Source organism: Ambystoma mexicanum, chromosome 8, assembly GCF_040938575.1.
Source record: "Ambystoma mexicanum isolate Mex_15411 chromosome 8, UKY_AmexF1_1, whole genome shotgun sequence".
Classification (NCBI taxonomy): Eukaryota; Metazoa; Chordata; class Amphibia; order Caudata; family Ambystomatidae; genus Ambystoma; species Ambystoma mexicanum.
In genome coordinates, this window is record NC_090929.1 from 170,231,297 (window position 1) to 170,247,745 (window position 16,449).

The 16,449-nt window shown below is 44.8% G+C and overlaps 1 protein-coding gene across 1 annotated transcript in view; it reads right to left on the minus strand.

Moving 5' to 3' along the window:
* Positions 1 to 16,449, minus strand: part of QSOX2 (quiescin sulfhydryl oxidase 2) — a 578,728-nt gene that overhangs the window by 362,771 nt on the left and 199,508 nt on the right. Inside the window, exon 3 of the mRNA XM_069609564.1 lies at positions 10,179 to 10,227. Within this exon, the coding sequence (XP_069465665.1) occupies positions 10,179 to 10,227 (49 nt within the window). The remainder of the gene's footprint in view (positions 1 to 10,178; positions 10,228 to 16,449) is intronic.

Genomic DNA, 16,449 nt, shown 5'->3' on the forward strand with positions numbered 1-16,449 from the left:
GACGAGGAAGCCATCGAGTACGGATCGAATAACTCGAGGTAAATAGGATTAATCTGACAAGAACTGAGCAACGGTATTCCGAGGCACTGAGTAAGCGCGGAAAAACGGAACTGAGCAACGGACGCTGCGCGCGGCCTTTATAGGCAGGATGACGTCGACGTCGATACGGCTGCTGTCGAGGAACGTCGACTCAGAGGACGTCGACGCGCAGCGCCCTCTAGAGAAAAATTTTTCCGAGGCCAGCAGAGCTGGAAGGAGATATCTAAGATGAGGAATACGTCGGAGGACACAATCCCTTCGAATGAGGCTTTCTGTCCCTGTGCTCAGAAATAAGTCTCATCATGACTAAGCAGGTCGAGGACTCTTCTTTGTCGATCTGGTACAAGCCACAGCTCAAGTTCTTAAGAGGACAAAGCTGTATCCCTAATTGCAGGCATCTCGTTTTGCTTTGTCATTGCCAGGGTTCGGCTCACCTCCCTTAGGACTCCTTGGGAAGGGGCAGCTACCCAGGAAGTTATTGCAGGCCCAGGCAGTTCATTATGTGGAGTTGAGTCCCAGGGTCTGATCAGATATCTAGGAGATGCAACCAGCCAGCACCCAGAAGATAAGCACCAAAGAAGGGCACAAGACCCTGCTTATTGTGAGGGTGCAGGAGTGAGGCTTGAACAGAAGTGTGGAATTCTTTAGGTTAAAATTGTGTATTCATAAAAATAAAGAGGTTGAAGAAAGGCCTTTTTCTATCCCTAAAACTAGGGAAAACTAAGGAAAATTGTCTGTCACTGTTGTGTCCCAACACCCTACTTTTGACCATAACACTATTAACTAATGACTAACATGCATCGACTCAAAAGCTCCAAAGTAAACTAGTAGTGATAATTCTTGCCTACTTTTCAGTAGTGAACAGTCTTTTCTACTTTTAGGAATCAGACCCTCTTTTCTCAGATCTTCATATGGGTGCGGGTCCCAGACCTGCAATGATCTCTTATATGGGTACGGGTGCCAGACTTGAAATGTGTGTTCACAACGGCTTGTTACACTCTCCTGCCAAGCCTGTAGTTCTCTTTCAATTTCTTCTTTTACTTTCAAGGTCCCAACCCCTTTCCTTCTCTGTTTCTCATGGGGGTGATCATCCCAGATTCCAGACCCTTTACTTTCCACACTTCTCCCTTGGCTTCCCCGGACCTCCAGCCCTTTTCAGTGTGCCTGTGTACCTTTCCTCTTGGTCGCATCTCCAGAGGAACAGTGCTCTTCTGCGAGGCTCCGATCGCACTTGGAGAATTGGCTTCATTCACTTCACGGTTGTGGCATCCTTCCCGAAGTGGCTCTGCTCCGCGTTGCAACTCTCAGGTTTGGGGGACACCAGCAGGTTGAATCGGGCACCTGCTGGTACCATCCCTTCTTCCTGGACTTTCAACAGCGTACCTCCGTCTTCCATTCACGCCGACTGCCCCTTCACCAGGCTTGACAATGCAGTTCACGCGGCTGCTAATCGGCTGCCAGCTTCTCTCGACTTTCATCCTTGGAGGGTAGCTCTTGCTCGGTGTCTCAGCAGACAGGGATTTTGTCATGTACTTAGCTGCCCCCCTGGCACCGGAGATGTGGTCCTCGCATACGCGCCCTCCGGTCCGGGGGTTCCTCCTCCTCTTTGCGATTGCTGCGATCCTCACAGGGTTGTCGTGGGTCCCCCACTCCTCGGATCCACAGCAAAAGGTCTTCTTTCCGCAAGGCTTTCCCTGCGCTCTTGGAGGTTGACATGTCACCTCCATGACATCAGAGCGCAGGTACGACACGCCGCTCACATCACGTGACCGAACCAGGAAGGGAAGTATAAAAGCCCTGCCGTAATGCAGAACGTTGCTCCTTAACGTTTCCTGTGAGTGACTTTATATTTGTTACTTCGTTTCCCTGCTCTTGTGAATTTTTGACCCTTTGGCTGGGCTTTTCCGGATTGCCTATTGCCTATTGGATTACCCTCTTGTTGTGAAGACTCTGTGCCTTGACCTCCTGCTTGACTGGCTTTTTGACCCTGGCTCTGCTTTTTTGGATTTGCACCTAGATTTCTCCCCGGCCTTGGTGCATTGGATTTCCTCCTGGATCTTTTGGACTATTTGAACTGTGTTTTTGTTTTTTTGGCTATTTTTATTTATTTCTTCCTGAATTTTTCCCTTGGATCTGTCACTTCGTTGGAAGCCCCTCTCCCGGAACTGTGTCATCAAGGAACTGTGACTCTCAACATTCTCCTCCTTTCTCAGGAGGTTACATCATCATTTTGTCTACAGTTGGAGTTCCCACTAGGTAGGTCCCTTTGCTTATACTCTGTCATTTTACACTCGGTACCAAGAGTGGGGTTAACCCTATCCTTGTTTTTCTTCTCTAGTTGCTAGGGACCTGCTGCTGCAGTTCCAGTTCCCACCTGTGGCCTCAATGAGCTGTTAGGGAGTTTGTATTCCCTCTCTGACTGGTACTTGGAGACAGAGGTTTAGCCCACTTGGGAGTCACCTTGCCATTTCTTGACAGATTTGAACTCCTGCACTTCCCTGTCTGGTTGTTCTGGACCAATCAAATATTGTGGAAGACTAGACCGTTCACGCCAGTTCTCTGGAGTGATCTGCATCCTCATGTGCATCTTATTCTTCACAGCACTTGTGTGAAATCTTTACATAGAAAACCAGTAGTGTCCCCTGGTATTCTAGTCTGAGTTATTAAGTTGACTGTACAACAAAGGATGTTGGTCGTTTCTGAAGAGGTTTGTACTTCAATAAAAAGAGGAGGTTTGGGATAAAGTGGGTTTAATCCGCTTTCTCTGGGAAGGGTCATCCCTAATCCCATAAGGGACCTAGTCTTCCATGTGATCCTCCCCCAATGTACCACTCGCAGGGGTACTGTGAATGTGTCAGGCTGAGAGGTCCTGTGTCCGCGGATGCTGCTGAACCCCCGACAATCCCCCTGAGATGTAATTCCCAGAACTAGATTTCAATTCAGCTCTGTAAACTACACCCCAAAGGGAAAGGGGGAAGTGGATAACAAAACAACACCAGGCAGACTGCGTCAAGGCTAACCAGAGCTGAACCTGCAGAGGATATAAGAATAGCAGATACAATTCCTTAATTTACTTACTTAACCTTATGAATGGGAAGACATTAATCCTTAACTAATAATGAAAAAATCATACCTGGCTCTTCTCTTGAAATTTCTTAGAGAAGCTGATAAAGAAGCTGAAAATCTCTCTTACTTGAGACACTTGAAATTCACAGCTACTTCTTACTTTAGGCAAATCTGGAAATCTTAGTTCATTGTCTTTTTTCCAAAATGCCCTGGATGTCCAGTTAGATTGTTCTTAAAAATATTCTTTCTTTTTCTTTCAAACTTTTCAAACTATTTATAATTATATTGAGTTTTAGAATCCTTGAAGAAGAAACCCGTGTTAAACGCACACGCAGGTTATCTCCATTCAGATGAACGATGAACTTCACTTAGAAATCTTCCTGGTTGAAGAAAACGAGCAAAGAGTTCACTTACGAACGAATACACGCGATCAAAAGAATCCACACGCGCAAAAATCCACACGCGCAATAATGTTCTCGCGCGGAACACGCGAAATAAAACACCCGCGCTCTTGAGTTCAAACGCGTCGAATGGATTCACACGCGAAGGAACACTCGCGCTGGAAAACACACGCGCTCTTTATTCCACACGCGACGTATTGATTCTCACGCGAAGGAACACTCGCGCTGGGAAACACATGCTCTCTTTAGTCCACACGCGACGTATAGATTCTCGCGCTAAGAACACCCGCGCTAGAAATCACACGCGCTCTTTAGTTCACACGCGACGTATAGCTTCTCGCGCTAACACCCGCGCTAGAAATCACACGCGCTCTTTAGTTCACACGCGACGTATAGCTTCTCGCACTAAGAACACCCGCGCTAGAAATCACACGCGCTCTTTAGTTCACACGCGACGTATAGCTTCTCGCGTTAAGGTGCACCCGCGCTCTGAAACACACGCGCATTTAAAATCGCACGCGACAAACAGCTTCTCGTGCTCGGAACACCGCGCTGGAAAACACACGCGCACTACGGGAGTTCAAAAGTTCTAGTACAAACACAACTTTTCACGAATTTTCAAGGAGAATGTCATTATGATGAACAGAGTTACAGTACAAATAAAGTCACTTATCTCCTGAGCGAATTCAAAAGGATCTTCTGCTTTTCCTGTCTTCAAAAACGAATTCCTGCCAACTGATAGCTTCTCCTGTAACCCCCAAGAAAGTAGCCGCTCAACTGCTGACGCCTGAAGGATAAAATCCACAAGGCCTAAGACTAAAGCAGGAGCAGCCACTAAACACGTCCTCTCAGATGGGGTTTTGATGATGAAAGGCACAGAGTGACAGTTTAGAATGTTCATTGTTGTTCTGCATTGTCTTCTAACCAATCAGAGCTGTCACTGGGAGCCTCCATTTTGCCTTGGGTCAGAACCAGGATTCTGAATCAGCAAGTTAAGGCCTAACCAACTATAATAGAAAACTTCCCACCCACACAAAGCTAATCTGAAAAGGATAAATAAAGAGAAATAATGAGAAGGAAACTTGAATAAGGGAAGGAAACCTGACAGAATGCACCACCCTGTCCCGGGATCATTGATCTGCAAAAAACGGATCTCTCTGGGACCCATCTTTTCTTAGTGGATCCAAGAACTATCACTTGGAAATAGGTTCCAGTATCTGGAGGAACAAGAGGCTCAAATTGTCATCAATGGGGTGAGCAGTTCTGGTGGCATCAAAGTATCGGCTCCATCAGACTCCACTGCGTATGCTGGCCAGCACATTCCCTTTCAGGACTTCAGTGTTTTGAGTAGAACCCTTGTACAAACCATGAATTTATTTTCGCCATGGTCCTGTGGAGGACAACAATCACTCACCCCGTTTGTTTAGCCACAGGAATCTGAGATTACAGTATTGAGACAATTTAAAAGAAGCTATTTCCATCGTCCCTTGACATTGAAGACACGCGAGAATCAAAATGAACTAAAATCATTACTTTATTCTGTCAGATTAACTGGTCCATGCACTGCCACCTTGAACAAACTCACCAACTGTTTGGTTCTCTGCTCGTCTTGTCTATGACTGAAATCGATGGCAGAACGACACAAAGAAGGCGTTGTCTAGCATTGTTGGACATAAATAATCGGCCTACATTGTTCATATAACCAATCGCCCCGTCAACTTCAACTAAACTCAAAACAACTACTACTCTGGACCAACCACTAGATGGCATACTATGCAAATCATGTGAATATAAAATAGATTCACACGCTGCATTACATTTCAAAGAGACTCTGTATTAAACCATCTTCTGTTTTTATGCATAAGAGCAATGACAAAGGTACATTTTTTACACTTGCACTAGCTCATCTTCACACATAATTTAAGGAGCAAGATCTTCCACAGAGTCATCTCTACCACCCCGAGTTGCCTCCATATGGAGACACCTGAAAGGCAGTGACCACAAATCACTTTCAAACTAATACTGGGAGAAATGTGTCACTTTCTGTGAACATTTGCAAACCTATCCGGCAAGACAGATTTTCCTTGCTCCTGAAGAAGGTTGCATTGCGAGACGAATGATGGGTGTGTGCGACACATCATTAAACAATGAGGCTGTCAGCCACAATTTCAAAGGCCATGGACTTCTAAGTAAAAAATATTTCCAGCACAGAACATGCCAATATTGATTCTGAGAAATTGTACTTCCTAGTTGTTGCAACACCACCATGGTCTTCAAAGTATACCACAAAGCAGTTGCATATGGAGAATTGGTCTTCATGTCGGGGGGGGGGAAGAGTGACCTTTGTGCCTGGCTAGTAGCTTGCAGCCTGACATTTTTCACAATGTTAGAAATTGAGCAGATATTCTAGTTATAATCATCTCAATCTACGCAATGTTAAAACATCCACACCAGCTCCCAGATTGAACAATGCAAATTACGAAGAGCCGTGCAATAGGGTGGCGATGGTGTGAAAGTAGGGTTCAAAATAAGGCATCAGGACAAAGGTGATTCTACATATGAAGCAGAACATAAGGATCATAAGATGTCTGATTTATGTGAGAAACCAGAGAGTGTCTCACCCGCTAGTCCACGGCGATATTTCGCTCAGGTGGCCAGGACACGGCCATCGTCATTGGATCCAGACCCTGGGGGTGGACCAGTTTAGGAGGATCACCTGGGTGAGGGATCTTCAGGGAGACGCGATATACCCTCTATTTTGTTTACCCAACCGATCCTTTATTTTAGGATGCTCTGAGGTCCCAACTCCACCCCCACCGCTTTTTACACAAAAACTGGGCCGAGGAAGATGGTGACAGAGTAACTAGACCAACTCTCTCATATCGTACTGGACATGTCCCGTTAATCGGGTCAGGCAAAGTCAGGCAATTTACACTCAGTGCATACACCTGATACCGGTTAGCTCGCTTCACACGAATAAAAGGCAACACCTAAACACACACTGAGCAAGGCAGAACACGAGAAGGAGCAGGACTTCCGAGACGAACGCAAACCTATTGGAGCAGAGCGACGGACCAAGGGACAAGAGCAGTGGGTCGGAAAACCCCAGAATTCCCTACTGGAGGTCGTTGCCTCCGGCAGGCCGCAAGAGACACGTGGAGAAGGCCAGATCCTGCAAGTGAAAACTGCATTGTTTTTCCAAGGACACCAGTGACCCTCCCGGGTGAACGGCAAAGTTGGGGAGGTGAGGCCAAGCCTGTGGTACTAGCCTTGACTCGTGAAGTGGAAATCGTAAAGCAAAGATAGACGCACATAGCCGGTGAGTTGGCAAGCAACCTGAAAGACTGGTGTGTGTTAAAATTTGAAATAGCAGCATTTCATCACAAGTGAAGACTGCACGTGTGTGATCGAGACATGAGGAAAGGCAGACCAGTGAATGAACTTTGTAGTACAAGACGGCTGCGATTTCAGCAATACCAAGTAACGCAGTGGTCCGGCGAAAGGAAGTAGCCCAATTCGAAAGTCTCAGTGAAAGGTAAATTATTCAAAGCGAGAAAGCAAATATACAGCAAAAGTGATATGGAAAGGTTTAACTCTTAGAAAGGGGAAAGTAAAAGTTGAACTATACATTTTGAGTCAAAGTGGTCCTGCAGTGGTCTGAAAAGTAAGCCACGCATATTCAAAAGCCTTCTACATCCGAAAGTGGTCCGAGTCTGACAGAGGGTTACCCAAAGTCAAGTAAGACTGGGGAAGGGTGCCCCACTTGCAAGTTTGTGTTGAACTTCATCGTGAGAGGTCTGAGCCCGGCAGAGGGAGACCTACGAGAACTGTTTGGTGAAAGGTCTGAGCCAGACAGAAGGCGGGGACCTATGTGAACTTTTTGGTTGAAAGATTATTTTTGGAAGTCGAGAAAAGAGACTTAAACGCAGAAGGCCAGAAGGGCCTCGATCCACGTTCCGGAGCTGTATTTGTGTTGGAATCCGAGCCAGAGTGTGTCATCCTGCCTACAGGGACAGCCTTACGTCAGGAGGTATGACGTGGGAAGGAGAGCTGGTTCAACCACATTTATTCATTTGAACACTGATCTTTCCTTTTGCATACATTTCTCAGTTAGTCACTTTTTTGTACAAGAGATAGGGCAGGCATTAGGTTTTGTTAGTATATGCCAATTTGATTTGACAGACTTCACTTGGACTGGGTTATTCATTATTTGATGGTCGAGGCTACTCCCATCTTAGTTATATGGCAGACTAGGAGTTTCTCTAACCCCAATCATTCAATAAAGGTTTTACAAATTGTACCCATTTTGTAAGTGTCATACTTGCGATACCATGCCTCCCCTACACTTGTCAAGTACTAAACTGGTGCTGTTAGCTCTTAGTCTACCCATCACAAAAAGTACATACTAACCAACCATGGGAGAAAAAGTTAATCTAAGCATTCATGCAACTTGCTCAAAGCATAAATCCAAAAGAATTCAATAGTTAAGAAAAACATTCTGCACTTCTGCCCAAAGCAAAAGCAATCAGCCTGGAGCCACTTGAGTCCATATGTCTGTCTTTCAGGTTTGAGGTAGATGTGTCTTTTGTCAGCCGAGGTGGAGGCGGCAGCTCATTATCAGCAAAGCCCATTGTCCCCGAGTGGAGCGGCCACTGTCCTAAGAGGCGTGATGATTTAGGCCTACCACGTGGTAAGACTTCAGCAGGGTGGACAGGAGCCAGGACAAGGCGGAACCGAAAAACATCATGGGTCATAGCTCTCTGAATACCAATGAAGGCATTGCCAAGGCTGTCACCATGTCCATGACTGGAATCCAAAAAGTTATTCAGTGCAGTTCCAAAGCAGATCCCCAAACACTACTCCATTTATGAACTATTTAGAGGAATCAAGCAGTACTTCACTGATAAAAACAGAGCCCGCTGCTAATGGCAGAAATGCAACATGCATGACCTCCTGCAGAGGTATGATCTGCTCACAAGGGAAAGGAAATAAGGCAGCAGTGGGGTGAATAATGGGAGGTCGTGGCAGCCAGTTTAATTGAATCCGACACCTCAGAGTGGAGAATAATACTTTGCTGACTTGAAAGAACCAGCTATCCTTCAGCACACCCACACGAGGCAGAAGCGGAGAACATCAAGTAATGCACAAGAGCTGAGATAGTGCGACTCCCAGAGAAGCTGGCAAACGGCAAAGCACAGTCAGCAGAGAAATAGCGAACTTTCTCATCAAGATGCTCCTGCCTTCAGCTAGGGAATACCTTGCAGACGTTTTCAATGTGTGCATGGGACTTAGGAATTCCTTTAAAAGCAATAAGAAGGCCAAAGTTATTGTTTTTCCAAAGGCTGGAAAATCACTAAGGGATCCTGCACACCAAAACCCAATTAGTCTTCTTTCTGGACTATCAAATCTCCTGGGAAAGGTGATACTTTCCCACTTCAGTGTCTTTGCCACAGAATGAAAGTTTGTAAAGGAAATGTTTGTATTCTTGAAAGAGTACTTAATCATCCATCAATTGTGAAGAGTGGTGGGCACTATAAGCCATGGATTCAACATATCGACCAGGGTAGTTTTCCTATACGCGGCCAAGCCTTTAATCAAGTAGGCACAAAGGACTACTGCACAAGCTAATCAACCTGAAATTCCTTATCTACCTGAGAGCTACTTGGCTGAACGCAGCTTTCACCTGTCTTTGCAAGCAGAGAGCTCAACACCATGCCCTATTCTAGCAGGCTTGTCAGTGTTCAAACGATGGACCATTCCAGTTCAACCTCTTCACAAACAACACTCCTGCGGATCTTTGCAAGACTGACTTGGCATTCTATGCAGATGAGGTTGTGGTAATTTCTCTGACTTTCAGTGAAAAGGAAGTGGATAACCTCCAGGCATCCCACGACAAGTTTTCTGCATGCTACCAGTAAATTGCTCTGAACATCAGCAAGACCACGGCTACAATGTTTACCAGTGAGCACATCAAGGAGCGCTCGCACGTCCGCTTCAAGGAAAGGGCAATAATGAGGACCAGAAAAACTAGGGGTGACCTTAGACCCCATGAAAAAAATGCAACATTCTGATTGGAAAGTTCCAACAGAAAACATCAGCTAAGCTGCCAGCACTGTACCCCCTGCAAAAGACCAGTGGTAATCCTATCCAGCGAAAGATTGCCAATATTAAGGCGATTATGAATTAGTCTATCCACGACATACACCTCACTGGTGTGCAATGGCTACATGAGACTGCCCTGGGATGGTCTTCAAAATTAACAGAGCCGCTATATGGTCCCAAGTGACACCTCCGCCCCGATCACAACAAACATAATTTTGCTTTTATGACCTGGAGGGCACTAGTGAACACATGGTGATAAGTATATTAACATTCTGAGATTCCATCATGTCATGTTCAGAATCATTTGGAACACTCATGTCATAAGCGGCAAGGGGACATGATAATGGCAAAAGATATGCTAAAGACCCAATGAAAACATAAGACACGGACAGTATCCTCATTGGCCCTATCTGCTGCAATGACAGACTAAGCCACATCTCTAGGGGCAAAAGGAATCGGGTGAAACAATGTTACCCTGACAGTTTGAGAGCCTAGGAATACATATCGTTCAATCCACACATTGCGGAGGACTGGTGCGTTACTAGTTATAGATGTACTTTCTCGTCTTACCTTTGTAGGATTCTCCGGCTGTAAACTCTTTTGTAAATGCCTTGAAGAACTGCAAAAGAAAGCATTCCAATTTAAAATTGAAATCCAACTGCTGAAGTTGCAATCAAATAAATAATACACACCCCATTCTGCAAACTAGTAGCTGTACATATAAAAATATTGTAGCAGTTTTATTTTCCTCTTTCCTTTATTGATAATTCTTTAAGCCTATGCTAGCTCCCAACTTCAGCATTTTGTGTACTCCCATATTGGGCCCTTACACACTGTTTTTGTCCAGCTTGTAGTACAGAGTCTAAGTGGTTTTATAATCAGTCACATCAGAAGCATTATGGATGGAGGAAGTGTCTGAGCATTTATTTTGTTAGATCTTTCTGCGGATTGCGCAGTCTACCATTCCCTTGTTTTTGGCAGGCTCAGTATATTTGGGATCAGGGAGGGCTCTGAAGTGGATAAAGTCCTTTTTATCGGATCGAACATAGGTGTGGAAACTTCCACTTTATTTGTCCCTCTTGTGAGAAACCGGAAGGTGCCTCACCCACTAGTCTGAGGATCTGTCATCCAGGTGGCCAGGATACAGCCATCGGTTTTGGATCCAGTTCCTGGGGGTGGACCAGTGCGGGAGGATCACCTGGGTGAGGGTGTAGAGGAGGTGCCAAGCTAGATTCACACTCCAACTGCCCATTTTGACGTAACAGGAACGTTCACGCCGAAATATGTGACGTATAATGAGCAAATAAACCAGCAGAGAGCCACAGTTGGGCTCTGTCCAGCATCTATCAGAAGAACAGCACCTGGTGAAGTACCGACACTGAAGAAAACCTGAACGGTAAGGTAACCATTGAGAAAACCATATCGAAAAATGAGAGAGTGATGATTGTCAGAATGCAATACCTTAAGAAGCTTAAAAGATACTAAAGGAAGATGAATGGTGACGTCACAAGAACCTGGACTGACTCACATATATAACGACATGAGAATGATGAAAAGAGACGAAACACCATGGATAAGTGATATCCTGAGCCTAAGTGAAATAATCGGTGTCAAAGATGTCAGAAATTATGCCACATGCACAATGAAGATATTCAATTAGTTTAAACGTGTACATATGCAAGGAACCGCAAGAAGCACAGAAATTGTGAGGCTTGCTCATGCTTAGTAGTAAGATAGATTGCGGCATGTGCCACCTACACATATCTACCTCAAAAGGAACATTTTATAGAAGTATACATCCACTATGCACAAGAGCAGAATCAACCGAAGGTTACTAAAGGTCTTCTCAAGAGGAGAGCTTTGCAGCGAACAAATCAAGAATTAAAAGACAGGGAGAAACTGAGACGAAGGCAAATCGTGCCAAGAAGCCACGGTCGTATCGGCTGAAATAGACCAACAGTGGATACAATTTATAAAAAGAAGAACGGAGTATCCTGTTCAGAAAGGTCAAGATAAGCCACAGCTGGCAGAATTAAATCAAATACACAAATTGCATGAAGAATAAGACCATTTCACGGTGTCGGAATCACGTGACCAGACGAGCGAGCAGGGATGAAACTTTCACACCTATGTATGGACTTGTGCCATGCACAGATGTCTTAACTTTTCCAGAACAAGAAGCAGTCGTGAGGCCAACCACAAAGAAATAATTGACACATGATCACTGAGGTGATGAGTGATTGTAGCAATAATTGGAGGGAAGCTGGGGGTGCAGACAAACTCCCTGCACCTGGCCGGCTATTCAGCACACTGCTAAAAAAGTGGAAATGTATGAGGGGGTTGTTGCCAACCCAATCATCGTGGACCAAGTAATCTAGGGTCCTATAGTTAGTAGAACCAAGGAGACGTCATACTTTTAGTGACGTTTACAGTAGCCATTTTGAAGGAAGGGCTTAGATGCCCCATCACAAACTCAATTTTGGATAGAATAGCCACATTGCAATTGCAAGAACGTGTAGAAAAACAGACCTCTTTACATCAACAACCATCTGGATTCAGGGCTTCACACAGCACCGAAAAAGCAATGTTGGACCTTCAAAATCATATGTTGGGTTTGATTGATAAAAGAAAAATAGGGATATTGATGCTGTTGGATTTCAGAACGGCTTTTGATCTGGTAGATCATCAACTATTAGTAGAGGCACTGAGAGATAACATGGGCTGTTCTGAGGTAGCTTTGGAGTGGTTAGTATCCTTCCTTAGTGACCGGCAAAGTGCATTGGGGGAATAATTTCTCCGATTCAATGTCAATCCTATTTGGAGTCCCTCAGGGAGCAAGTCTCTCGCCAATGCTATTTAATATTTACATGCAAAGTCTGTGCAACATTCTAGTGGAAGCCGGTGTGTTCTTCACCAACTATGAGCTGCGTATCGTCCGCATCATTGAATTAGAGGGACCTCATACTAAGGATAGTGAGAAGATTGCAAGAGTGTATAGCAAAATCAATGAATGGATGTAACTAAACTGGATGTGTGTTAATGACACGAAAACTGAACATATGCTGTTTGGGTCCATTCGAACATTAGCTAAGCTGGGGAATGAGTATGAGACATTCCAGATAAATGAAGCCAAAATCCAAGTATCCAACCAGGTCAAAACCTTGGGAATGATGGTCGATTCCTCTGTTAATTCAGAAGAACCAAGTGAACTATCTGTATAAAAATACAGCTCATCATCTGCGCCATACGAAGGCCATTAGTCCATATCTAAATGAAAGCAACATAGCCACAATTGCAAGGGCTATAGTGTTATCTAGGTTGGACTATGGCAATGCCTTCCTTACTGGTGCATCTGCAAAGGACCTAGCCAGGTGTCAAGTCATAGAAAATGACGCAGTGAGGATAGTGAAGAATCTAAGGAGAGGGGAGCATATTACCTCGGCCAGAAGATCACTACATTGGGTCAGGGTTGAAGAGAGGATTAAGTTCAAAGCTATGACACTTGTTCATAAGTGCCTTTTTGTGAAAGCTCCCTGCTATCTCAAAAATAGTCTGGAAATGCACATCCCACAGAGACAGCTACTTTCTGAAGGTAAGAGTCTACTCATAGTACCTAAACACAAGCTTACGACGGGTATGGGCAGATCTTCTGTAGTATTAGCAGCTCAGCAGTGGAATAGACTCTCGCTGGAACTCCGATTGGAAGAAAATCATCTAAATTTTAGAACATTTTTGAAGATCCACCTGTTCAGGTGATTCTGGATCTTCTTTTTAGCAACAATCTGAGTTAAGAACATAGATACAGGAGGTGTTATAGTTTTGTGGCTGTCTGTTAAAGCGCCCTGATGCCTGCGGGCTGCCAGCGCTATATAAGCTGACATACAAACATACATACATACCTTACAGTGTTTATCCAATCCCCACTCTCCGTTACCATATACAGATATAGTACCTATATTAAAGTTACCTTCCTAGAACCAATAGAATTGCATGTTTTTTCTGAAATTAATTGGAGTTGAAGCAAGAAGGAAGATCGAGCGATTGCTGATATTCATGAACTCCCCGTTTTTTGTACTTGTCATTAAACGGACTACCTTTGCCAAACTATCGAGTCGTCATTATTGATTTGATGCGAGAGTATTAATCTGCATCCCCATCCATCTCAAGGGTGCTGTTGCTCATCTTAAAGTGCTGATGGGAAACCTCCAGCTCTATGGGCTGGCTGGGTTCCTATTGCACAAGGGGTCTTCGGGGAGTGGGAGTGGGACACTGGATGGTGAGACGCGGTTTCCCCTTCCTTGTAACAAGAGGCATTGCTAGGGGGTGGGTTAAGGGGTTATAGCCCCGGGTCTTTTGGTTGTAGCCCCAGATTGAACCTCAGGGGCTAGTCCCAAATGGCTAGCTAGCCCCGAGTCCCGAAAGTCCCAACATTAACATAGCCTCAGATCTTTTCCAGACCTAGCAACACCCCTGCTTGTAACACCTTTAGCCCATCCTACCAGGTAGGATATTTAGGAACTCAACCCCCCCCCACACCCCTGGCTCCCTTACAACCCGAAAAAGTTCTCACTGACAGCCCGCTATGAGAGAAAACAGACAAAACACTCGAGCAGTATTCCTGACCTCTAACCAATACAATGGTCAGGCGACGTCAGGCAATTACTTACCATCACACACACCTGATTTCCATAACACTTCCCCACACGGATAAAAGGCGGAGCACGAGAGCACACTCTAAGTGAGGCAAAGCACACGAGGAAACAGCAGTTTCGAGACGGCAGCTGAATCAGGACAGAAAGATGGCAAAACCAAAGGAGTGAAATTTCCTTGACCTTTTCGACAAAGAACCATTACTTTCCAGAAACCTCGAGACTAGAAAGCGTACAACCAGGAAACCTGGCTGAAGAATCTTGCATTGTGAGTCGGAGATAGCCAGGGCCCTCCCGCGTCAATAATCAAGGTGGGGGTGGGATCACCAGCCGCCGTGGGTCTCACCTTGGCTCCGAGAACATAAGAGCGCTAGTAGCCGGTGAGTTGGGGAGACCGATACAAGACCGGCCTGTGTTGAAGCCAAGGTTGCAAGCAGCAACATTGTATGGCGAGCGCTGGAATGAACATTGTTAAAAACGTGTGTGATAAGAAGCGCAAGTGAAGTTGAACTGCTGATGACTGATTGCACTTTAAAGCAAGCTACAATACCTTTGACAGAGTGATCCGGCACCACGTGGGTGCTCAATCAAAGGTCTCTGTAAAGCACCCAGCTGAGAAGTGACAAAAATAGATAAAGTTGGTCCGAGCCCAGCGAAGGGAGATCAATTGAAAGAGAACAGATAAATGTGAATCGAAGTGGTCCTGTGATGGGTCAAGTAAAATCCAGCACACATCAGGCACTCTAAAATAAGAGACTTTGAATGGCAAAGAGACTTTGACACAGAAGGCAATGATGTAGACGTTTGGAACTGCATCCTCCCGTTAGAGAAGCCAGAGAGTGTGCTAAGCTTGAATGTGCCACCTTGTGCCATGCTGAAAAGGTGGGGAATGGAAGCCAACGGCTTGTATATCCGGACATATAATTTCTTGAAAACGTTTCCCACACTATTTGTATTTAGACGTATGGATTGACACTGGGTTTATTATTATAGGCACTTTTATTTTGACAGACTCGACTAGGACTGCGTTATTATTTGATGGTAGTAGCTTGCTCTCCTCTTTAGATTTAGGATTAGATAGGCGTTTTTCAAACCCTATTGAAGTTCAATAAACACCCTTGAACTGTGATCACTTGTGTCTGTCTTACTGTGTGATACCATTCCTTCCTTACACACTTCAGTGCTACTGGTTGCAGCATCCCTCGGTGCTCCCCTCAGTCTACATCTTGTTTGAAATGTGTAGTTACAGCCCCAGAACCTTTTGTTGAGAAGCCATGAGATGCAGTGATGATACTCAAATTCTCCATAATTTAGATGAAGATCTTGACACTATCTTAGGCAGATTTTCCAGATGTAAGACTCGGATCTGTATCTGAAAGGATTAAAAAAAGTCTTAAATTCAACCCTACCGAAACAAAAATGTCTGCTGTGCAGTTCTAAAGTACTCCCTCTGACGAGCCTCACTGGATTCCAAGGATTCTCCTATTTGCGAGTGATCCAGGGGTCCTTCATGATGAGCATCTTGCCCCGACATCTCGGAGCAGTCATCCAAACCTGCTTCTTAGACCTCTGCTTGTTCAGAAGAATTCCCCATCTTTTCTCTTTTTACAGGTCTGAAACCTTTGGTCTGTTTTCGACTACGACTTACCCTGATCACATACTATCCCGGCTATGAATCATAGGATTTGTAGACTAAAACATCTGGTGAGCCAAAGTTTGGAGACCCCTGCTCAAGTCAATATCTTAAGTGCTTATAAATTGTGGCATTGTCAAATGTTTTACATAGGACTTCGGGAAAGTGACATTAGGCTCCTCCAATTGGTGCAAAATGCCGTGGCCAGGATGTTCATGGGTATGACTATAAGAGCTAATGTCTCTCTCTGAGAAGAGACTCATGTCTCCTGATAGACAAAAAGGATTTTTGAAGGCAATCATTACTGCTCACAAGACTTTTAAGAGGAGCCGCTTTATAATAGATCATATTCAACCTTACAATCCAGCAAACTTCTTCTACACTTACGTCTTCTAAATGCACTACGTCAGACATTTAATTCATCATGCATTTACTACTCCTTTCCTTTACTCCGTCTGCACCTTCACATCATCAAGGTGGCAATAGAGATGGTAAGGTTAGATATAAGGTTAGGAGAAGAATATGGGCAGTACAATAAAAGGAGGGTACATAGAATCTC